This window comes from Heterocephalus glaber, unplaced genomic scaffold, assembly GCF_053883595.1.
Source record: "Heterocephalus glaber isolate CG9 unplaced genomic scaffold, H.glaber_assembly_v1.0 deba00001538, whole genome shotgun sequence".
Classification (NCBI taxonomy): domain Eukaryota; kingdom Metazoa; phylum Chordata; class Mammalia; order Rodentia; family Bathyergidae; genus Heterocephalus; species Heterocephalus glaber.
Window position 1 is genome coordinate 3,568,510 of NW_028258333.1, and position 22,886 is coordinate 3,591,395.

General features: G+C 38.1%; 1 protein-coding gene across 6 annotated transcripts in view; it reads right to left on the reverse strand.

Annotated features, from left to right (window-relative positions):
* Dnah5 (dynein axonemal heavy chain 5) overlaps nucleotides 1–22,886 on the reverse strand; it is a 332,580-nt gene that overhangs the window by 49,638 nt on the left and 260,056 nt on the right. For all 6 annotated transcript variants that reach the window (XM_087189237.1, XM_087189236.1, XM_013072408.3 and 3 more), the window contains 5 exons: nucleotides 16,648–16,891; nucleotides 15,539–15,653; nucleotides 14,866–15,056; nucleotides 6,213–6,334; nucleotides 4,199–4,348 (listed from right to left, as the gene is read on the reverse strand). In XM_087189237.1, coding sequence (XP_087045363.1) covers nucleotides 4,199–4,348; nucleotides 6,213–6,334; nucleotides 14,866–15,056; nucleotides 15,539–15,653; nucleotides 16,648–16,891 — 822 coding nt within the window. The remainder of the gene's footprint in view (nucleotides 1–4,198; nucleotides 4,349–6,212; nucleotides 6,335–14,865; nucleotides 15,057–15,538; nucleotides 15,654–16,647; nucleotides 16,892–22,886) is intronic.

A 22,886-nucleotide genomic window follows, 5' to 3' on the forward strand; every position in this document is an offset into this window, starting at 1 on the left:
CAGAGTTTGTTTCAACCAGTAATACAGGCTCTTCCTATTCACCCTTGAAATGACTGTCATAACCCAAACCTCTAACCTTATAATTGGTGTAATGTCCCTCACTCATGTTCATTTCCATTACAAAGGGAATCTCCTGGCTTACTTACACCTTTCACACCTTGGTAAAGGGGGGAATTGGCTGAAACCGATTCTAAACTGTTCAATGTGCAGAGAGGTCCTACTTCCTGATTCCTCCCGGTTTGTGGACACTCTCAAAATATGCTTTATCTTTCACAGTAGAGGTAAAGGTTTCTTTTTAAAGGAGTTTGCTGTGAAATACCCATATTACCCATGACAGTGCAAAAACTAAAAAAGATGAGCACTTCTGTTCCCTAAATTTATAGCCCCCAATTCAGAAAAGGCTGGGGTATTTTGCTGTGAATCCATCCCTCCACTGCCATCTCAAGTCCCATTCCTTCCCCATAATGTCCAGCCCATCACATCAATGAAAGCCTAAAAGGCATGTCGATTTGGTAGAGCACACAGATTTTCTTGCCCTAGAAACTATCTCTAGATGACTGTAGGGAAAGGTAGCACAGCTGGCTTCCCAATGGTCAAAGAAGGGTTGGTCAGGGCCTTATTGTCCGGGCTAGGCCAGTGGCATTGAAAGAATTCAGCAGTGCTTAGACCCCTCACTCATGGGGAGGAGCTCTCCTTCCAACTTTCCCCCACGTTACTAGCTTTGGTGGCTGAGATGTTCTGACAGGTGGATGGAATTCAATCCAATTGAACTTGGGGCACAAGATGCCAATTATTTTTATACCTTTCAATATTTTTTCCACATTGGCAAGATCCAGTACCAAAGTCTCTAACCTGGATCCAGATGCCCATACATTTTTCTGTGGCCTTCTGATAGGTATTTTTAAAATTTGCCTGACATGGTCTTTGGCTTTCTAAAAAGTCTACTGTATGTACACATTCAAGCAGTCACAGAAGCAGCGAGCTCTGAGATCAAGGAGGTTGAAGGCTGGATACTCAGGCATTCACAGAGCTGTTTCTCAGCTTCAGGGAGCTGCCAACCTTTTGGAACCTCCACACTGGACCTCATCAAGATTCAAGTGCTTTCTCCTTCAGGGCAGTGAGGAGCTCAACATGATCCATACCACCATACAGTTCAGCATTGACTGAACATGAACATTACCATCCAAGCCATAAGTTAAGATGCTAGAATATATCAGCAGCCACACTGTACATAATTTAGGCTTTCCTGTCCAAATAGTATCTGTTACAACTATCCATTTCTACCATTAAACCACAAAAGCAGAGACAATGCATAAGCCAATAGGCATGGATACTTTCCGATAAACTTCATAGCCTGGTTTGATCATTCCACAATGTACACACATAATGAAACATCATACTGTGACTCATAAACATATAAAATAAAACTTTAGAAACTTCATAGACACTGAAATTTGGGTGTTATATAATTTTCACATATTACAAAATGTTATTTTTCCTTATGATTTTTGAGGTATTTAAAAAATGAAAGCTACAGTTAGTTCACAAGTTAGACACAGGCAGTGGATTCATTTTTGCTGGTGAGCCCTAGCTTACCAATTCTGGGAATAGATAATGGCGATGAATAGATGAAGGCTATTTTGCTTATGAATGGAAATTAGAGCTGAATTTTGGGGATGAAATTCCTGTTCCTATGAAAAGAAATATTCTCAGATCAGGTCACAGGCAAATTCCAACTAGCTCCAAGTCTAGGGTTGTAATGAGTCTGTGATGCAAACACGTATTTCATAAGAATACTCCACAGTTCAGACATGGATCTGAAACCACAGCATACACATGCAAGAAAGAGTGAATTCCTTTATCTCTTTTACTTCAGCTTTAATCCAATACCTTGAATTTTCTCAGTGGGTCACAGGACCTTAATTTCATGCATTACAGGGTTTTCTCCATTGCAAGAAATTCCTGTGATACAACAGGTATGAAACTTTGACCACAGCCGCCTCCTCTGTCCAGGGAAGAGTAACGGGTCTTTGGGATGGAGCAATAATCAAATGAATCTGCCTTTGGTAAGCCTGTTCCTCCCTATGATTAGACATATATAGAGCAAGTAATAGCAAATAAACTCATTTCAAGAATTTACAGCCTGAAAGATGATGTGAAAGTACAAAAGCAATTAATCTGGCAGAAATATATCAGAGAAGGCTTGCTTCTGAAAGGAATACTTAAGCTGCTACCCGGATGCTGAGTGGCATTTACCTAGGAAGAGAGGACAGCTGAGTGGGTCAGAGTGGTGAGCATTCCATGCAAAAGGCAGACATGCAGGAATTTGGGGGCCACAAACGACATATCACTGACCAGGGAAGGAAGGATGTACAGTATACCTCATGTGAGAGTTGATTAGTGTGGGCCAGCCTGGCCTCTGCATGGCCTGCCAATCCATGCCGGCAGGGATGGAAATACAGTGCCACCTTCCTAAGGGTTACATTGCACCAAACCCTGAAGAACATTTTGTTCCAGTATATCTGCTCTCAATAAAGGAGACTCAACCTTTGAGTGGGGGAAAAACTGAACTAACAAGCCTCCTCACCTTTATTGATTCCCTTTGTGGAATATTTTTGAGGCTCCAATGTGTATGTGGCATGACACACCTTCTGACTGCAGAATTCTTGCAACCACACCACTGAATGCTCCCTGATGTGGACAGTCATGTCCAGTAAAAATGAACAGCAGCAGCCTGATGCTGCTTATGGGGAGTAGAGTAGACCTAAGCTGTAGACCTAGTGTGCTTCCCAAGAAGCTGTCTGGGAGGAACTCACAAGAGAGCTCTAAAGTGAGATAAAAACATCAGAAAACATAATGTAGTTCCAGAGAGACCTCTGAGCCTTGCTCTGTACTTGAGTGTTATTATACAGACCATGGGAAGCCACTGAAGGACTAGAAAAGGCTGAGAAATCAAAGGTTCTTTTCATTTCTTCTAGAACATACAGAACATACTAGAATAGACACAAAAGAATAAATGGTTGCCAGTTAGGAAGCCAGTGCTTGTGGTCAGCCTAGGGATTAGAACCAAGATGAAGAAGGCAAAGTTACAAAGAAGCTTTTTAGACTTATATGTCAGCATTGAACTTCGTAAAGCTGGAAGGAAGGAAGGAAGGAAGGAAGGAAGGAAGGAAGGAAGAAAGAAAGGAAGGCAGGCAGGCGCATTGCTGTATTTGAAACTTCCCTTCTATACTTCCCTGAAAAAATAAGGAAACTGTTGACAATTCATTTGGGCAGAATAAAAGTAATGAAGTAGAAAAAAGAAAACTGAAAGGAAAGGTTATCTCAGGGTCCTGAGTAGCAAAACTCACTTTCCTCTTCTCGATAAATCATCCTATCTAGTTGATTTCATGATTCCGTGGCACCTAAGTGGACTTGGAGGAGGTTAGTTACTCCATATGCTTCTAACACTCCCTTTGGAGAAAGAAAGAGAAGCTGCCCTGCATTCTGTCACAGCCTCCAGCCTACTGCACTCCATGGTTTCACCTGAGAAGCCCTTAAGGAATCAACCTCCACTGAATATTAGAGTTAGACTTTTAACTGTGAAAGCAAGATTCAAGTCTTGTTCATGGGTAAACCTCTATGATTTTAGCTAGCAGGCTGATGCTCTTGGAAAAAATCTTTTGCAAGCAACAGTCACACTTAAACCACATGTAGACTGCAACAAGTTTTAGGACAACCTATATTCTTCTGGAGCTATGACATTTTGGAGGGAAATGACTTTGGGTTTGGGTGTGCTGTCCCTCCCTCTAGACTGCTTTCTCCCTCCTGCCACTACATTCTTCTTGCTTCAATAAGCACTAATTTACTACTAACAAAACAGAATGGCCATATCATTTTGAGTTATTACAAAATGATGCACAAGAATATAGATTACCATTATGTTATACCTTATACACCAAGCTTAGAGCCATGGTTTTCTCATTTATTTTTGTTGCACCACTTGGACTAAAAGAGGTTAATAAATCACTTAGCCTAATGTACACCTCACTAATTTATTTGCTGTTTACTTTTCTATTTTTCACATTTGTGCTGCTAGAAAATTATTTAGCAGCCTACAACGAAATTCTCATCAATAATGACATTTTAAATATTTCTTAAATTTAAAGGGAAATTCTCCTTCAAAACAGTCTCTTATGTTTTAATGCATACATCTTACCTGGGCAATGGTTCTGTCAGGACACCAGGATCTAATAAGGAGAAGATGTCGGAAGCAGTCAAGAGATTTATCATAGGCATTTGGAAGAGGTTCCTCCTCGGGGTTCTCTTTATCAAACCAACTTTTCCACATTTTCTCATTTCTTGATATCTGAAAATAGCATGGGATATGAGATGTGTCACATCACATAAAAATCTTTCAGTAATAGTTCATAGATACTATTCATCAACCTTCTGACCATTTAAGACATGTGAATTGTATCTCTTTGCTACTTTTTATTTCATATTCTAATACAAAAAAGTCTGATAGTCTAAAATCAAACATGACTTGTTCCATAGTCAGTCTATATTAACCCCAGCCTACTGTCCCAAGGTAGGGACAGTCCTTGGATGTTTGATTTCTTCTATGTCTTTATGGTAACAAATTTGTAAATAGATAGATAGATAGATAGATAGATAGATAGATAGATAGATAAATGGAGACTCATTTTCATTATTTCAAGGAAGTCTGAAGTGCTCCACAAAATTCTCTCATGATTAGGATCTGAACCTTATTCACTTCTGTTTCATTTCTCAAAACCATTCCTGACACAGAAGCAGACATTTAATACACGTTTTACTGAATAAACAGGTTTTTGGTCAATACTCTATTAATCTAGAGTAATTTGAGATATACCATATAAGATCATCATCAGGCAAAAGGTCAGACACTTGCCACCTTCAGGCAATTGCTAATGAATAAAAGGACACAGTGCATTATCTTCTGGAACTCAGAAATCAAAGAAATACAAGCTTAACAGAGGCAAGTATATCAAAAGCAATGAACAAACAAATAACATCTACATATAAATATAATCTTATGCTCTCTGGGGTATTCCTTTGATCGAACCCTCAAGTTTATTTGTTGTGGTCTAATCAAAGGAAAAACCATTCCACGTTCATACTTAGAAAATATCATGTTAGAGAAAAATAATAACTTATTTCAACCATGAAAGACTATATAATATGGAAAGATTGGGGATGTATTATACAGTCACCAGGCAGCAGCAATTTCAATAACAGACTGCCTCCCAGGAAATGCCGCTGGGGTCATCATATGGGGAAATAAACTACAGGGCATTATTATCTCCAAAAATAAAGTTATTTAACCCAAAAGAATGGTTTCCACCCCAAGTCCACAGTAGTAACAACAATGATCACAAGTTGTAAAGCAAAAGATAAAAAGTAGTAGAGCTAAGCATCTGGTCAACTTAAAATGGGAAAGTCAAGAATCTTAGGACATTTTCTTAATTTTAAAAAAAGCCTTCAACTTTTTAAACTGCCAATCTCGCGTTTATACAGTCACCTGATATTCAAGAACCTTCCAGCACTTCTATAATTCATCAGGATCTGATCAATTCTGGAAGGACAATAACTTTTAAAGATTAGATATCAAGTATCTGCCTGAGATTTACACCCAGATGCCTAACTAAGGCAGTGTAATGGGAGGAGCAAGAGAGGAAGAAGGGAGAGAGAAAACAAAGCAAGAAATGAACTTATGTATTACAGGGAGGCTGTTCATATTTATTTTCATTTAATTGTTAGAAAGCTTTTTAAGTCATATAATTATTTAACCAGATTCAATTTATCAATTTTTCTAATTATGGAGCTTCAATTGGTGAAACAGATATATGGCCCGAAACAGCACTAGTTAAACTTCCTGGCCACATTTCTTCCTGCAAGACCAGTCTGCAGTGTGCCGGATGCTTAATCAGAGAGCGGGGGAGCTACAAGGAAGGTCAAGCCCATGAGATATCATTTAAGAGTTATGATGCTGTGGGGCCGGGGATTTAGCTCAGTGGTTCCGCCGCCTGCCTTGCAAGAGGAAGGATCTGAGTTCAATCCCCGGTACCAAAAAAAAAAAAAAGAGTTACGATATTGAGAAGCGACTCTCCTCCACATATATTATTGCTAATGATAAATAAGAAAGCTGCTCACGGTGACATTTACTTAAGCTTATTTTAAGAACATGGTACCTGATCAAGGACATCTGAAAACTGCCTGAGTTTGCTAAGCTCTACCAAATTCAGCCAAGTCATATCCAGGATCCATTTTGCTGGTTTAGGAGGACAGGCTTTAAGATCCAATGAGGCACCACCTTTGAAATTAAACATTAAAAGTTATCAGATTTTTCTATCCTTACTGTAAAACAATCCATTTAGTAAATAAATCTATTTATTAAAGTACTTTAATTTAAATTATTTTAGTACCTTAACATTTATTGAGCACAGAAATATAAATCAGATGAAGACTATGCCCAAAAATTTGAAGAAATGAATGATGACATTAGAAAAACACATTAAATAACATAATATAGCTTTGGAATCAGGCAGGTGCTGGATTCTATCCTTGCTCCACCTGGCTAATGTCTAGGACAAGGCTGCCTGAGCCTATATTTCTAAATCTGTAAAATGGGACCAATGAAACCTGAGTGTCATGATGCAAGTGTGTAAAGCACACTCAGGGTTGGGGAATTGGCAAATGGGCAGTTTTTGTCAATACTAGGAGTGGCCCAATATTGGTACAAAGTAATTTTAAATAGAGAATTTATCTAGAAACCTCAGGAGCACCAGATATGTTGGAAGGATTCTTTTCTATAATCAAATATATTATTTACATCCATTTTGAGCACATCCCAGAGTCTCTGTACTAATCACTTATGTTCACTCAATCTAACCACAACAAAAATTTCCATTTGGTAATGATTCCCATAATTTCACTAATGACTAGTTTACTACGCATGCAACTCATATCACTCTTACAACATCATAAGATAAATGAAACATTAAAAATATTGCTGTTGCCCACATCAGAAAAACTCAATCCATAAACAATCACATTTTAAGTAAAAGAAAGCATTAGGAAGTCTTCTGTAAGACAAAATATGGTGTTTAATAAAAAAAATCCATTAAAACTGTTCAAAGAAAATATGCTTTAAAGCTTATTCTTAACAGGATATAAGCAATCCATTTAGCCACCTTTAAAATCCATCTTTGAACATAGTATGTTATAAACAAACAATTATATTAAAGATAGTTATTGGGCCACTCTCTGCTTTATCCAAACACCATATACACCATTAGTTATCTTTTGCCAAATCTATCTTAGTATATTTGCTATAGTTTAGTGAGGTCTTGAAGCTATTTCAAAGGAAATATTAGCTAAAAAAAAAATAAAGGAAATTTTGTTTAACTCAGGGAGCAATAAAGATCTAATGAGAGTGGCCCAGAGGCCAGCTTGGGCTACATAGTGAGTTTAGGGCCAGATGAACTACAATGAGAAAGCCTGTCTCAAAAAAACCAAAAAAATTAAAAATAAATAAATAAATTCTCCAGATGATTAAGAATTATTCTATTTCCTTTACTTCTTGAACTCTTGCTTTGGAGGGGGAAAAGTAAACATGGATTTCTATCATAATACTTTGTTAAAATTGCACATGCTTACAATGAAAGATTTATAGATGTTATAACACAGAGACATAAAGTGCCTTAGCTAAAGCAAGCTTAGAAAGTTACCTAGGTTGGGGTCCTTTGCATCTAGACATAAATAAAAAACCAATAGGAGAATAGTCCTATATGTCCTAGTCCATTTGGCTGCTATAATAGAATACCATGTTCTGGGTGGTACTCTGCAGACTAACAACAGAAGCCCATTTATCACAGTTCTTGAGGACAGAAAGTCTGGGATCCAGACACCAGCAGACTTGGTGTCTGGTGAGGGCCCACCTCCTGGGTCACCGACAGCATATTCTGTGCAAGCTCAGGAGGGAGAGGGGTGAGGGATCTCTCACAAAGCTCTTTTGTAAAAGCACTAACTTCACTGTTGAGGGCTTTGTCCCATGACTTAATTACTTCCAAAGGCCCCACCTTCTACTACTAATAGATCTAATACTGCAGATAGTTGATGGCTAACCTAGAGAGTGTAGGTCCCCAGTCACACAAATACATATGTATACAAATATAATATCTAATTTATTCACCTTGAGAGATGAGTAAACAAAATTTGAAAAGGTTAAGACTCAAGATTACACTTCAATAAAGTGTCCAGGACAACATATTAACTCTCATCTTCCCAATTTAGACCTTTCTAACCTAAATACATTTGCTGCCTTGTAGTAGCAACAAAACTCATTCATTTATATTTGAATTCAGAAATGGTTGATTTATAGATCCCCTTTCTCCTCTCTCTAATTCTTGCTTCTAACCTTTGAACCCTTGCTCCTACATTTGCATCTGAACTTCATTTTCCAACTTTTGTCAATCAGAATGTATGAAAGATAAGTATGTGGAGACACAACACCTCACATAAATATGCAGGTGGAAGAGTTGCCTTCTCCAATAAACCCATAGTACGCTACTGATTTCCGGCCTCAATGACTGCCCCAGCAGCTGATGGAGTTTCCTAATGGATAGTTATTCCTGACATTTCCAATTCAGGCATGAAGTACATTTCCTCATGAAAAAAAATATTGACACTGTGTCATACTGACATACTGAAAAGCATATAGTTTAGCAAGATAATAACAAACGTGAGGTTTAGAAGATGACACTTAAAATATTGGCTTTGCCATTATCTTAATTTGTAATTTTGAGTACGTCATTTAACCTTTTCAAACCTCAGTTTCCACATTTATAAGACAAGGTTGATAAAATATACATAATAAACAAGAGTATGCAGATACCAGGGAGCAGCTGTGTGGACCAGAACAGCACAGCTGCAGGCAGGTCCCAGCCAGGGCTCCACCCCAACCCCAGAGGTTCGGGCACACCTGCCCAAGCCAAAGGCCTGCCCAGAAAAGAGCTGCACACCACACAAGCTCCAGCCAGAGGCCCACCATACCATCAGCCACAGCCAAGAGCCCTCCTGGAAAAGAGCTACACAGACGAACAAACAACAGCCAGAGGCTCGCCCAGATACCACTGATAAGTGCGTGGAGACCCTAGGCAGAAGCCTGGGCAGACAACAGGAACTTGGGTGCACAGCCCCCAGCCATAGGCCCTCCCACACAACAGGTACATAGGGGCCCCAGTGAGAGGTACGCCTACATACCATCCCAAGTGTACACAGGCCCCAGCCAGAAGCCCACCCAAACAACAGGTCAGCTCAGAGATCCAGAAGGCCACCACTCTGAACCCAGGAATTGGTGTACTGGTGAGCAGCAGAGTAAAGGCTGCTCGGTGGCTTACTGAGAATGGGAGGACCAATGGGTGAGCAAAAAGTTGCCTCAAAAAGGCATAGCAGGCTTCATCTGTTGAAAAGAGAAGACACATAAACAAGTCTCAAAACCAGACTTCCTAATCACCTAAGGCAACCCCAAAGGGCAAGGAGAAGGAACAATCTGATACGCGTTGACCTGGACTTCCTGAACTGGCAACAAAAGAGGATCTGGAAAAAATGAAATAAATAATTTCTCACATATCAGCAGAGATTGTGCCCATAGTGCAAGACATGATTAAAAGCTCTAGAGAGGACACAGATAAAAAAAAAAAATAGAGGTACTGAGGAACATGATGGAATCCCAACATAGAAAACAAATGGAATCCACAAAACAGATGCAAACAGATTTCCAGGAGATTAAAAACTCCACTGAAAGTTTACACAACAGAATGAACCAATGCAAGGACAGAATTTCAGATATAAAAGATAGGATTGCAATTAGTGACCAGGAAAAGAGAAATTTCTTTAAAATAGTAAGGGACCACGAGAAATCAATCCGGCAGCTGCTAGACGACACAAAAAAGAATAACATAAGACTGATCAGAGTCAATGAAGAAACAAGAGAGAGTGCACACAACATAAAAAAAAACTGTTCCCAGAAGTAATGTCAGAAAATTTCCCAAATAAGGGAAAAACACAAGACATAAAGATAAGTGAGGCATATAGGAATCCAATTAGCCACGATCAAAAAAAATCTACACATAGGCATATAATAATTGAGATTCTGAAAACCCAAAAGAAGAACAAAATTCTACAAGCAGTGAGAGGAAAGAAACAAGTCACATACAAAGGAAAGCCCATCAGAATCACACCAGACTTCTCAACACAAACCCACAAGGTAAGAAGAGCGAGGAGTGATGTATTTCAAGCCCTGAAGGAAAACAGCTTCCAACCCAGATTGATGTACCCTGCAAAACTATCTTTCAAAATTGATGGAGAAATAAGATACTTTTGTGACAAAGAGCACCTGAGGAACTTCGTGAATACCAAACCAGCACTCCAAAAAATTTTAGACAATATCCTAAGAAAAGGCAATGAGGATCACAACTCCAAGAAGCCCAGCAGAATGAATCCATCGGGCACAACAAGAAATTAGACACAAAGGGGGAGAATCCAACAAAAAGAAAAAGTCATGAAGAGGATAAGTCAATACATATGAGTTATAACCATCAATATAACTGGTCTCAATTCACCAATCAAAGGAAATACTCTGGCAGAATGGGTCAAGAAGCAAGATGCAACAATATTCTGCAAACAAGAAACACACTTAATTCAAAAAGAAACTCATACACTGAAAGTTAAATGGTAGAAAACAATACTCCATGGACAGGAACCTGAAAAAAAAGCAAGAGTAGCTACCCTCTTTGCAGACCAAGTGGATTTCAAACCAATACTGATTAAGAGACACAAAGAAGGGCGCTATGTCCTTGTAAAGGGAACAATCAAGAGGAAGAGATGACAATCATAAACATATGCACCAAATACTAGGGCCCCAACTATATAAAACAAAAGCTAATGGACATGAAAAGTCATATATGCACTAATACAATAGTAGTGGGGGACCTCAATACCCCACTGTCACAGATAGATCAACTAGACAAAAAATAAACAATGAAATATTAGAACTCAATCAAACTCATCAGAGTTGGTTAGTCAAAAGAATAAACAAAATTGACAAAGCCTTAGCCAACCTTATCAGAAAAAGGAAAGAAAAGGCCCAAATCCATCCAATTAGGAATGAAAAGGGTGAAATTACAATGGACCCTGCAGAAATCCAGAGGATCATGAATATCTGCTTCAAGAACCTATATGCCAATAAGAAGGAAAACACAGAAGAAATGGACAGATTCCTAGATATGTATTAATTACCACTCCTGTTCTATATAGTCTTGGAAACATTACCCACAGCAATTAGACAAGAGAAAGAAATAAAAGGAATAAAGATAGGTAATGAAGAAGTCAAATTGTCATTATTTGCAGATGACATAATACTCTATATAGAAGACCCCAAGAACTCCACCAAAAGTCTTCTAGACTTAATCACCAAATTCAGTAAAGTAGCTGGATACAAGGTCAACACACAAAAATCAATAGCTTTCCTCCACAGGAAAAACAGACTCACTGAGAGAGAAATAGGGCAAATAATTACTTTCACAATATCATCCAAAAAATTGAAATACCTAGGAATCAACCTAACAAAAGAAATCAAAAACTTCTTCTCTGAAAACTATACCACTCTGAAAAGAGAGCTCGAAGATGACATCAGAAAATGGAAAGACATCTCTTACTCCTGCGTAGGAAGAATCAACCTAGTGAAAATGGCCATACTTCCAAAACTGCTATATAGATTCAGTGCAATCCCAATTGAAATCCCAACCGCATAGTTCACAGACCTTGAGAAAAGAATCCAAAAATTCATTTGGAAAAAGAAGAGACCTAGAACAGCAAAAGCAATTCTAGGCAGTAAAGACAATGTAGGGGGTATCACAATCCCCAACTTGAAACTATACTACAAAGCTTCTGTGATAAAAACAGCATGGTACTATCAAGAAACAGACTGGCAGACCAGTGGAGCAGATCAGAAGATGCAGAAACAACTCCAGACACACTCAGTCATCTCATCTTTGACAAAGGAGCCAAATACCCTCACTGGAGGAAAGATAGTCTCTTTAATAAATGGTGCTGGAAAAATTGGGTTTCAGCTTGCCAAAGATTAGACCTGTATCTCTCAAATTAGACCTATATCTCTCACCATGCACTAAACTAAATTTTAAATAGATTAAAGATCTAAATATTAAAACAAATACACTAAACCAGCTGGAACAGAGGTTAGGTAGAACTCTTGAAGACATTGGGGTAGAAAAAGATTTTATCAACAAAACCTCAGTTGCCCTATGTGTGAACTAGCACAGTCAACAACTGGGATCTCTTCTTATTAAAAAGCTTCTGCACAGCAAGAGAAACCACCAGCAGTGTGAAGAGACAGCCCACAATGTGGGAAAAAATTTTCACCAGCTGTCCCTCAGACAAAGGTCTACTATCTCGAATCTATAAGGAACTTGAAAAAAATCAGACCTCCCAAATTTAAAGACCCAATCCAAAAATGGGCATCTGAAATGAACAAACATTTCTCAGACAAAGAAGTAGAAATAGCAAATAAACATATGAAAAAATGTTCAACATCACTGGTCATTGGAGAGATGCAAATGAAAACCACACTGAGATTCTGCCTCACCCCAGAAAGAATGACTGTTATCATGAAATCAACCAATAACAAATCCTGGCAGGGCTGTGGGGAAAGAGGAACCCTGCTCCACTGCTGGTGGGAGTGCAGACTGGTGCAACCACTGTGGAAATCAGTATGGAGATACCTCAAAAAACTAGGACTAGAAGTCCCATTTGACCCAGCTATTCCCCTGCTGGGTATCTTCCCCAAAGAATTAAAAGAATCATATCACAGTGATATATGTGTGCCCATGTTCATAGCACCACAGTTTGTAATAGCTAAAACTTGGAAACAGCCCAAATGCCCATCAACTGGAGACTGGATAAAGAAAATGTGGTTTTTTAATAAAATGGAGTATTACTCAGCCATAAAGAACAAGAAACTAGAGACATTTATAGTGAAATGGATGCACATTAAGGTGATACTCTTAAGTGAAATAAATAGAACAGACATGTGTAAATACCAAATAGATTCTCTAGTGTGAGAAACTGAAAGTGTAAATAAGGATTAAAAGGTATAATAGATAATGTGAAATAGGAAGAAAAGGTGCAAAGGGGAAGTGGGAGGGGTAGGGGAAAGGAAAGAAGGGAATGGAATTAATATGAGAAAAAGAAAAAATGGAAACAAAGTCTTTGTAGATAGGGAGGGGTGGAGGGGTTGAAGGGAGGGCAGGGGAATGGGGAAAAAATAAGAACCAAGAGAGATTATGTAAAGGTGCAAATTTTCATTGATGAATGTAATTATATTGTAGCTTAAATGTATCAATAAAATTAATTTTAAAATATATATATAAACATAATAAGATTATTCCACATTTATATGATTCATATAAATCCCATAACATATACTATGCTCAGGAAATGATGAGTGTTGTTACATTATCTTCAGTAATTTACTGTCTTTGATCCATTTGATGTTAGCATAGGTTGCACAGGTCTTTGTGGGTGTTTGGCATTCAGTAGTTATGTACAATACTGCTTTGCAAAACAGTTTCAGGGAAGATTATGGAGGAATTATGTCATAAATCTGCTTTTAAGTAGATGGAGAGAGCTACCTGCTGATGTAAACTTTCTCTTCACGGATTTTTAAATCATTTAAATATCTTACAAGACTATATAGTGAGTGCTTTGTTCTGAAAGGTTGTGTCCTCCCAAATTCCTGTGTTGAAATGCTACCCCCAGTCACAGTGATGCTGGGTGGTAACCCTACGGGAGATGAATAAGATCAGATGAGGTCATGAACACAGAGCACCTGAGTGAGACTCCTGTCCTCATAAGCCACGAAGCAGCTCTGCTCTCTGCCGTGGGAAGATACAGTGAGACGTCAGCCAGCTGCCACCCAGAAGAGCGTCTGGTCTCAGACACCCAGCCTCCAGCATTGTGAGAAAAAAAAATTTCCATTGTTTCTAAGCCACCTCATCTATGGTAGTTTGTTGTGGCAACCTGAACTCACCAAGACATTAGAGAACAAGATGATCATTTATGTCGCCAGCCTTCCACTCAGCTGCACTGTTCCAGTGGCCCAGTGGGTCTACTCTGGGCAATGGTGTGACAAATGCAGGAAAATAACTCATGGGATGAGCTGCACATGGGCCTCTCCCATGCTGCTGTAGGGTCCTGCTCAGCTGCTTTTTCTCTGTCACACCATACTCACTCCCACTCAGGTCTTCCATGCTGTTCCCTTGCCTTCAACACCCTTCCTCCAAAGGGCTGTGTGGCCACTGCCTCCTGTTCCCTCAGATCACAGATTGCCAGGCAGTCTCTAGGAAGGCTCCCCTATTCAAAATCGCACTGGATTCCTCACTTAGAGTTCTCAGCCTCCACCAGCCCATGTCCTGTAACCCGTACTGCCCTTTTCCTGCCGCTTTTACCTCAGTACTTACTATCTTCCCACACACTCTTCCCACATACTACATGATTTATAATTTATTTATTATTACTGCTTTTTTCTTCACCTTCTTATTCATTCTACAAGGGGTTTTGTTCCCTAACATGTTCCAAATACCTATTCCATGTCTAGATACAGAGTCAGGTCTTCAATGAATATTTATTATCCGTTCCATATATGAGCAAATAAAATCTCTCATACACTTTAAATGCAATGCAAGGAAAACATTATAATCTAAAAAATACTGCAAAGGGCCTTCATGATAATTCTGACACCTGTGTACATGGCTTTCTGCTGACCTTTAATAAGAGTGAGAAACTCTTCATGCTTGACTCGGTTCCTCTGGATGTCGATCTTTAGGGTTAGCAGCAAGGTGAACAAGAATTTATGCTCCTCATACAGCCCACGGGCGGCATACTTGTAAACCTCATAGGTCATGTGCTCAATGATATTAGCAATCCTCTTGCTTGTAATTGGACTCTTGACAGACCTGGAAAAGAGAACATTTATATCCCACTGCCCTTTTCTATTATCTACAAAGCAATGTCTTTAATCCAGATTAACTAACGTTGGAGGACCAGTTTTTATTTTTGCACATCAAGACTAAGCCTCCTAAATCTAAAATTAACAAGCATTCTCTCAACATGAAATAATGTAGGAGAGTCCTCAATGCTGTCTAAATCAATTTTCCCTGCAGGGTGTTATCACTCACAACCATGTCTTGGGAATTTTCTTGTGTAATAGACACGTGTGAAACTAAAGGAATCAAATCAATGGATGAATAGCTGATACAGCCTTCCCTGAGCATAAAATGACAAATCAGAATAAGTAATACATCGGTAATTACACTATCCTTAGATGACAAAAAGAAAAAGAGTCTTGCTAACAAAGAAAAAGGAAATAATAAATACAATGTCATCACTCTCATCCACAGATAAAGAACTCAGTGTGGCTTCCTGAATAAAGGCATACCTGGCTAAGGAAAGATCAAACAAGCCCAGAAACTGGCGAAGTGAGGTCTGATACATCTCATTAACCAAGCGCATCTCAGTGATGAGGAAGTAGAGGATGCTGCCCCGAGTCGCAACTGGAAAACAAAAAACAAGGTTCCATGTCCTGTAAGAGTGGAAAATAAATGATCCATGCAAAATAATCAGACTAAACTTTAAACGAAAACTTGTATTTTTTTGTCTTAGCAGCTGCCAACACAAATCATATCACAGCAATGCTCCTTTATCATATTTTAATTCTTATGTGTAAACTCTGTATAGGTAGTCTGCTTTTTATGTTAATCCAATGGATCTTCTAATTTTAGAAGTTCTCAACCTCTTATAAATATATTTTACTGTGTTTACTATAGGTAGAAAAGACAACTGAAGGAATTCAAATGCCTTGTATTTACCATCCACTGAGTGGTGTAGCCATTTAGGATATCTGAAGCTTGAGAGGAATCTGTGCCTAAAATTGGCCTCAAATTTGCAAAACAAGCTGTCACACAGATGGTGCTGCAGACTCTCCAGCCTTAGATAACATGGTTTCAATTCTTTTTCCAGGAGAAGTGATAAAGTACTAAAGGACAGTCAATTGAACAGTTATAGTAGATTCCTTGAAAAACCAGTGAACCTCTGTTTGTAAATTGGTGGCTGAGGATGAAGACCAGAAAATCACTCTCTGAATACAAAGACTACCAACAAGGTACTGGCTGGCATCTGATCACCAAATGATAAACAGCTAGTGAACAGTCTCTAATGCCACATTAACTGCTCAGATTTTATTGGTTCATATTCAGATGTCTAACCAAAAAAAATCTTCCTCTTTACTTTCTAACTGAAGGATAAGTTCATGAGAACCTTAAAGGATCTTCAAACTAGCATGAACTACAGGCACCTTAAAAACTTAGACCACAATGTAATTTTTTTCATCTCAAATTGACTGAAGTTCCCAAAAGATGCCACAAAACATAACTGGCCACTCCACTTTGCAGAGTCATTTATATAACTTCTTGTTTCATTCACTTTCTCTAATCCTCATTTCTCTCACTTCATTTTCCTGTGACATTTGTCTTTCATTACCAGACTCACCAGGTCTGTATTCCTCCCGGGCTGAGTTAATTTGAATTTCTGTCTCTGCAGAAATTTCCAGCTTCTGTGTCACCTCTTCTGCTGTCTTTTTGGTGTTACTCAGTACCACAATCAGACTCTCGTCTTCCACTAGGGACCCTTGAGTACTTGTCAGACGGTAAAGCAAATTATCTTCTAGTTCCTTCATCTTCCTTCTGTTTGCAGTTACATCTTCCATCAAATGAGTTCTTTCTTTCTCCAATTCCTGTTAATTTACATAAATATATTTTCCTCCTACATTCACAGCTATTGTTGGGGGATCCCTTAAAAAGTTAACCTTACATGGCTGCTCTTTTTATACTTGACTCCAAGAAATATGGACATCTAAAAAGAAGGAGAACTAACAGAAGAAAAAAAACCATGGAAAAGAGTCTAAAATTTGCTTTAAAATATTATCAATCAATATCTCCTTTATCATTTATTTGTTTTCTAAATCAAATCATTTTTAGTGATTTTGTGATTATATTTAATATGTAAATATAATATTTTTGAAAGTAAGGAGTATTTCATGACAAATATACATATCTCTGATTAAATATATTTATTCTGTTTAGTCTTTTAAAAAGAGATGTACCACTCTTTAAATGCAGTTTCTGCCAGCTCCTGGTTGAAGTAATACCCAATTCTGTAAATATCAACCCATCAAACACAGGCAAGCAACCTGAGCCGCTACTGTACATATGTTTAAATTTAAAAATCTTCTTGGCCCAAAAAGTTACTATTCTCTTCAAGAGAAGTGAAGTTTTGTATCTTTGTGGAAGGAACTTTAGAGATAGCTAGGAAAGCAAGGCTTTGGAAGACTACTGTCCTCATTGGCCATTTCTTGCTCCTGGCAGCTTGGAGAGGAAGAAAGGAAGAAATGTAAATGACACTGAGCCAGCTAAAAGGAGCATGAAGCTGGAGGCTGGGGGACAACAGAGAAAATGTGCTTTGGGCACCAAGTCAAATTGTACAGAAAATCAAGTGTTATATGAGACACTCTAACTTTGAAGCTAAAGAAAAGAATCAAAAATGGAAAGGACAATGAGCAAACTGTATCTAAGTTTCTAAAAAAGATACACATTAGAGTTTACTCGAAAGCTTTTCTAAATATTTTGTCCACTAACATACCTAACTTTAACTGCATGAATTATGTGTAATTCCTTATGGGAAAATGAGGGTTAAATGCAGGCAATTTGAACTTCAAAATCACAAGAAAGCATTTCTGGCAGTTCTGAATGGGAATCGGTACAGTTAGTTGGGCAAATAACTACTCAATTGAGTATTCTGGATAGGGCTCAGTAGGTTCTACAGATTCGACACCGTACTGAGAGAACCAGAAATCTATGCGGTGATGAATCATATGAAATCATATAAAACAATGGGTCAGCTCATTAACTACAAGATTAAATATGTGATTTATCTTTGTTATGACCTAATACTGACTCAATCATCAAGGGAAAAGGAAGGAGAGGGTAGAACAGGACAAAACTGTCACTGTTAAGCATTCGTTATGCAGGTTCTCTCACTTTAGTGGTTACTGTAATGACTCATTTTTAGTATTTATCACATAAATATTAGAAACCTATCACCAAGCAGCTTGAAGCTCCACGGCCGTCCCGGGCCAAGCCCATGCCATGGTGAGTTCTGCTTAGCTGCACCAGTGCCTACAAGGTCCAGTCCTTCTCCCCCCGCACCTCCCTAATGCCTCTGGGCCTCTGGCTTTTCTGCTACCTGGTCCCACACTAAAGAGGCACAGGAGATTATAAAGACCCTTGTACTGAGCACCACAAGATAGAGCAGAAGTCAGTAACAGAAAGAGGGCTTCTCAGGCTCCTCCATGAAAACTGAAGCTCAGCAGAAAACTAAAGAGAATCTCTACAATAAAGGCACATCAGACCACTGTACTTGGTCTGCTGCTGCCTTGCTGAGACTCATTGACTCATATATGCACATGGATTCCTACGTTGCCTACTGTGACAGCAGAGACATACCCTGAAGGAGGCTCATAATTTTTATTGCTATTTGCAAAAAAGAAAAAACTTTTTTCTCTCATTTTTAATTAATTTTTACTCTTTTGTACTCTTCAAATTTTTACTTTTCTTTCTTTTCTTTCTTTTATCTCTTCTCTCTCTCTCACTCATTCTCTCGCTGTCCCACATTGCTCCTCATCTCCCCATTTGTTCCTTTCTGCACTGAATTCAGATTTCTCCCTTACTGTTCTTTTCTTCTCTTTTTCCTTCTCTTATCATTAGGTTTAAAGGAAAGTAAATTCGGTATCTAGCCTCCTTGTTGCTGTTATGTGATTCTATTCGCATCTTTGTTCTTTCATTCTGCCTTTTTCTCTTGCCTTTAACAACTTCTTAGAGTATGTGTGATCTTTCTGTGTCTTCTGGCCTCACCACTAATCTTACCTGTTCTTTCTACCTGTCCTTCCCTCCCCAACTCCTTTTAACTCCCCACCCCGAAGGGGAAAGATGCTATATTGAAGAGTTTATTCATTATAAACTTATGTTGGGTTGGTCCTCGTTTTTAATATAACTCACATAGTTAAATGTGACAGATTAATAACTACCACAAATTGTCATTTTCTAAGCTGTGCTTGATGCTATGGTATTGCTGACTATGTCATTTGGGCTAACATGTTGTGATTGATCTAATTAGTTTTCCTTCCTGGTATAAGGAAAATAAAATAGCCTCAGAGTCATTAGAGTCTCAAAACCCAAACACAAGCTATATCTGGAAGACACCTCTGAAAAGCAGTAATTCCACAAGGGTTTTAAACACAAGCAACAAAGATACCTACATTAAGCAATTTTGAAATATCAACCCAGGAATTAAACCAAGGACAGTACCAAAAACAAAAAATGAGAAGACACTTAAGTGAGGCACAAAAACAGGCTACCATGCCACACAAAGGAAATTCTGGGGGAAATAAGGTGGAAAAGTCTGATAAGCAACCACTTGGACACCCTGAACTGATAGCACAGGAAGTAACAAAGCAGATGCATGAGCTCTAGAAAAATTAAAACAGTAATAATCTCCCAGATAAATATAGACATGGTGAGCAGAGTGAAAGACATGATTAGAAGCTCTAGACCAGAAACAGATAAGAAAATAGATGAGATCAGAAACATGCTGGAAGCCATGAATGCCCAGCATAAGAAAGAAATGGAAAACAAGATCACCCAACATAAGAAAGAAATGGAGGCTAGGAGAGAGAAGCTGAGCCGGTCCCAGCACCCTGAAGGAAGCTCCCCCACTGCCATCCCACACTCCTAGGGCAGAGAAGCTGAGCCACACAGATGCCAGAAGCATCCCCACCCACCTTGGAAATGAGAAGAAACATAAACAAGCCTCAAAAACAGACTTCCGGATCACCTACAGCAACACCAAATGGAAATGAGATGGAACAATCTGATACTCAACTACCTGGACTCTCTGAACTGGCAACAAAAGAGGATCTGGGAAAACTGAAATCAGAAATAATTACTCAGATAACAGCAAAGATTGTGCTCATAGTGCAAGACACAATGAATAAATCTAGAGAGGACACAGATTAAAAAATAGAGGATCTGAGGAACATGATGGAATCCCAACATAGGAAACAAATGGAATCCATAAAACAGATACAAACAGATTTCCAGGAGATTAAAAACTCCATCGAAAGTCTGCGCAGCAGAATGAACCAATGTGAGGATAGAATTTCAGATATAGAAGATAAGATTGAAATTACTGACCAGGAAAAGAAAAATTGCTGTAAAATTGTAAAGGAACACAAGAAATCAATCCAGCAGCTGCTAGACGATGCAAAGAAGAATAACATAAGACTGATTGGAGTCAATGAAGAAACAGGAGAGAGTGCAGATGACATAAAAAAAATGTTCACAAAAGTGATGGCAGAAAACTTCCCAAGGAGGGGAGAAGAACTTGACATACAGATAAATGAGGCTTATAGGACTCCAGCTAGCCTTGATCAAAAAAAATCTACACATAGGCATATAATAGTTAGGATTCCAGAAATCCAACAGAAGAACAAAATTCTACAAGCAGCTAGAGAAAAGAAACAAATCACATACAAAGGAAAGCCCATGAAAATCACAGCAGACTTCTCAATGCAAACCCTCAAGGCAAGAAGAGCTTGGAGTGATGTATTTCAAGCCCTAAAGGAAAACAGCCTCCAACCCAGATTGATGTACCCTGCAAAATTATCTTTCAAAATTGATGAAGAAGTGAGATACTTTCATGATAAAGAGCACCTCAGGAACTTCATTAATACCAAACCAGCCCTCCAAAAAATTTTAGACAATACCCTAGGAAAAGACAATGAGAATCACAACCCCAGGAAACCCAACAGAATCAATCCATTGGGTGTGACAAATTAAACACAAAGGGGAGAATCCAACAAAAACAAAAAGTCATGACAAGGCTTTTAAAACTTTTAACTTCATCTCCCTGAGTGTGTAATTCAATCTTGTTATTGTACTGATACTCAGTACAATACTCACTACAATACTGATTAGTATTTTTCTGATTCTAGAGTTGCACACCTTTCCTTGTGCTATACTGGCTATTTATCATCTTGTTTTGTTTACTTTTTAATTGGGTTGTCTATTAATGAGCCGTAAGAGTTCTTTATATATTCTGGTCATAGGTTATATGCATTGTAAATATGGTCTGTTTAAGGACTACTTTTCGTTTTAATGATATCATTTAAAGTTCTAAATTTTGATGGAATCTCATTTATCAGTTTTTTTTTCTTTTATACATCATGTTTTTTGTATTCTAGGTAGTTTTGCCTACCCTGAATTCATAAAGATTTTCCCTTATAATTTCTTCTTAAAGTTTTATACTTTTAGGCTTTCATACTTAGGTTCATAGATCCCTTCAAGTTATTTTCATGTATGGAAATAAAGAGTTGAGGTTAATTTTTCATATGCGGATACCAGGTATTCTAGTGCCATTTGCTGAAAACACTACCTCTTTCTCAGCTCTTGAATTCAGTTTATATTCTATAAAATGCTAATGTTAAATAATCTTTCAAAACTCAATGGACCATATATGTGTGGTTCTATTTCTAGATTTTCTGTTTTATTCAAATGATCTACATGTCTTTCTTTACAGCAACACTGCCTTGATTACTGTAGCTTTAGAAGTCTTAAAATTAGGTACTAAACATCTTCCAACACTGTTTTTGTTTTAACTTTTCTAGGTCCTTTGTACTCCTACATAACTTTTAAATTTCAATATCCAATTCTTCATTTATAGCAAGTACACAGACCTGAATTTTTATATATAGCTTGTGTTTTCCAATCCTGCTAAATTCAAGTACAAGTTCTAGGGGCTCCTAGAGATTTCACAGTATTTACTCTGTAGATGATCATTTCATCTACATATGAAGATTTTCCTTCTACCTTGCCAATCCTATCCTAATCGTGTCATTTTATTGCCAGACTATTTTTGTTTGGGCCTAGCCTTCAAAGTTTAATGGACAGATAAAGAGTAAGTATATCTGCCCTTGTTCCCCACCTTAAGGAGAAAGCATTGTATCTTTTCCATTCATATAAGGTGTTCTCACTAGAAGAATGGAGTACATGTCTTTGATCTGTTGGGAAGGTTCTGTTCTACTTCTAGTCTCCTGATAGCTTTTACCATGAACAGCTGTAGAATTTAGTCCAATACTTTTTCTCCAACTAGTGACAGGATCATATGGCTTTTTCCTTTCCTCTGTTAAAATGATTACTTTTGGGGGTGGATCTCCCAATGCTGAACCAACACTGCCATCCCTAAAACAAAACCACTTTCTACATACTGCCAGATCTGACTTCTAATAGTTTATTCTGTTAAACAAATTTCTATCTATGTTCATACTTTTTTCTTCTATTATCTTTATACAGTTTTAGGATTAGCAAAAGGTTGAGTTCCTAAAACGAGGGGAGAAGTGTTCCTTCTTTTTTCTGTTTTAATTGTTTGATATAATTTCTCAGTTAAAATGTAAATGAGCCTGCTGTTGTCATATAGGTAGTTTTTCAAGCTAGGAATATACTTTCTTTAATAGGTGCTATTCAAATTTTATATTTCCTCCACAGTTAGTTTCATTAATTTGTCTTCCAAAGTACTTCTTAGAAGTTGTCAAATTTATTTCAAAAAAGGTTTTTGTAATATGCTTTTTATATCCTTTTAAATTCTGTAAAATCTGTGGTAATGTCTCCTAGATCTTG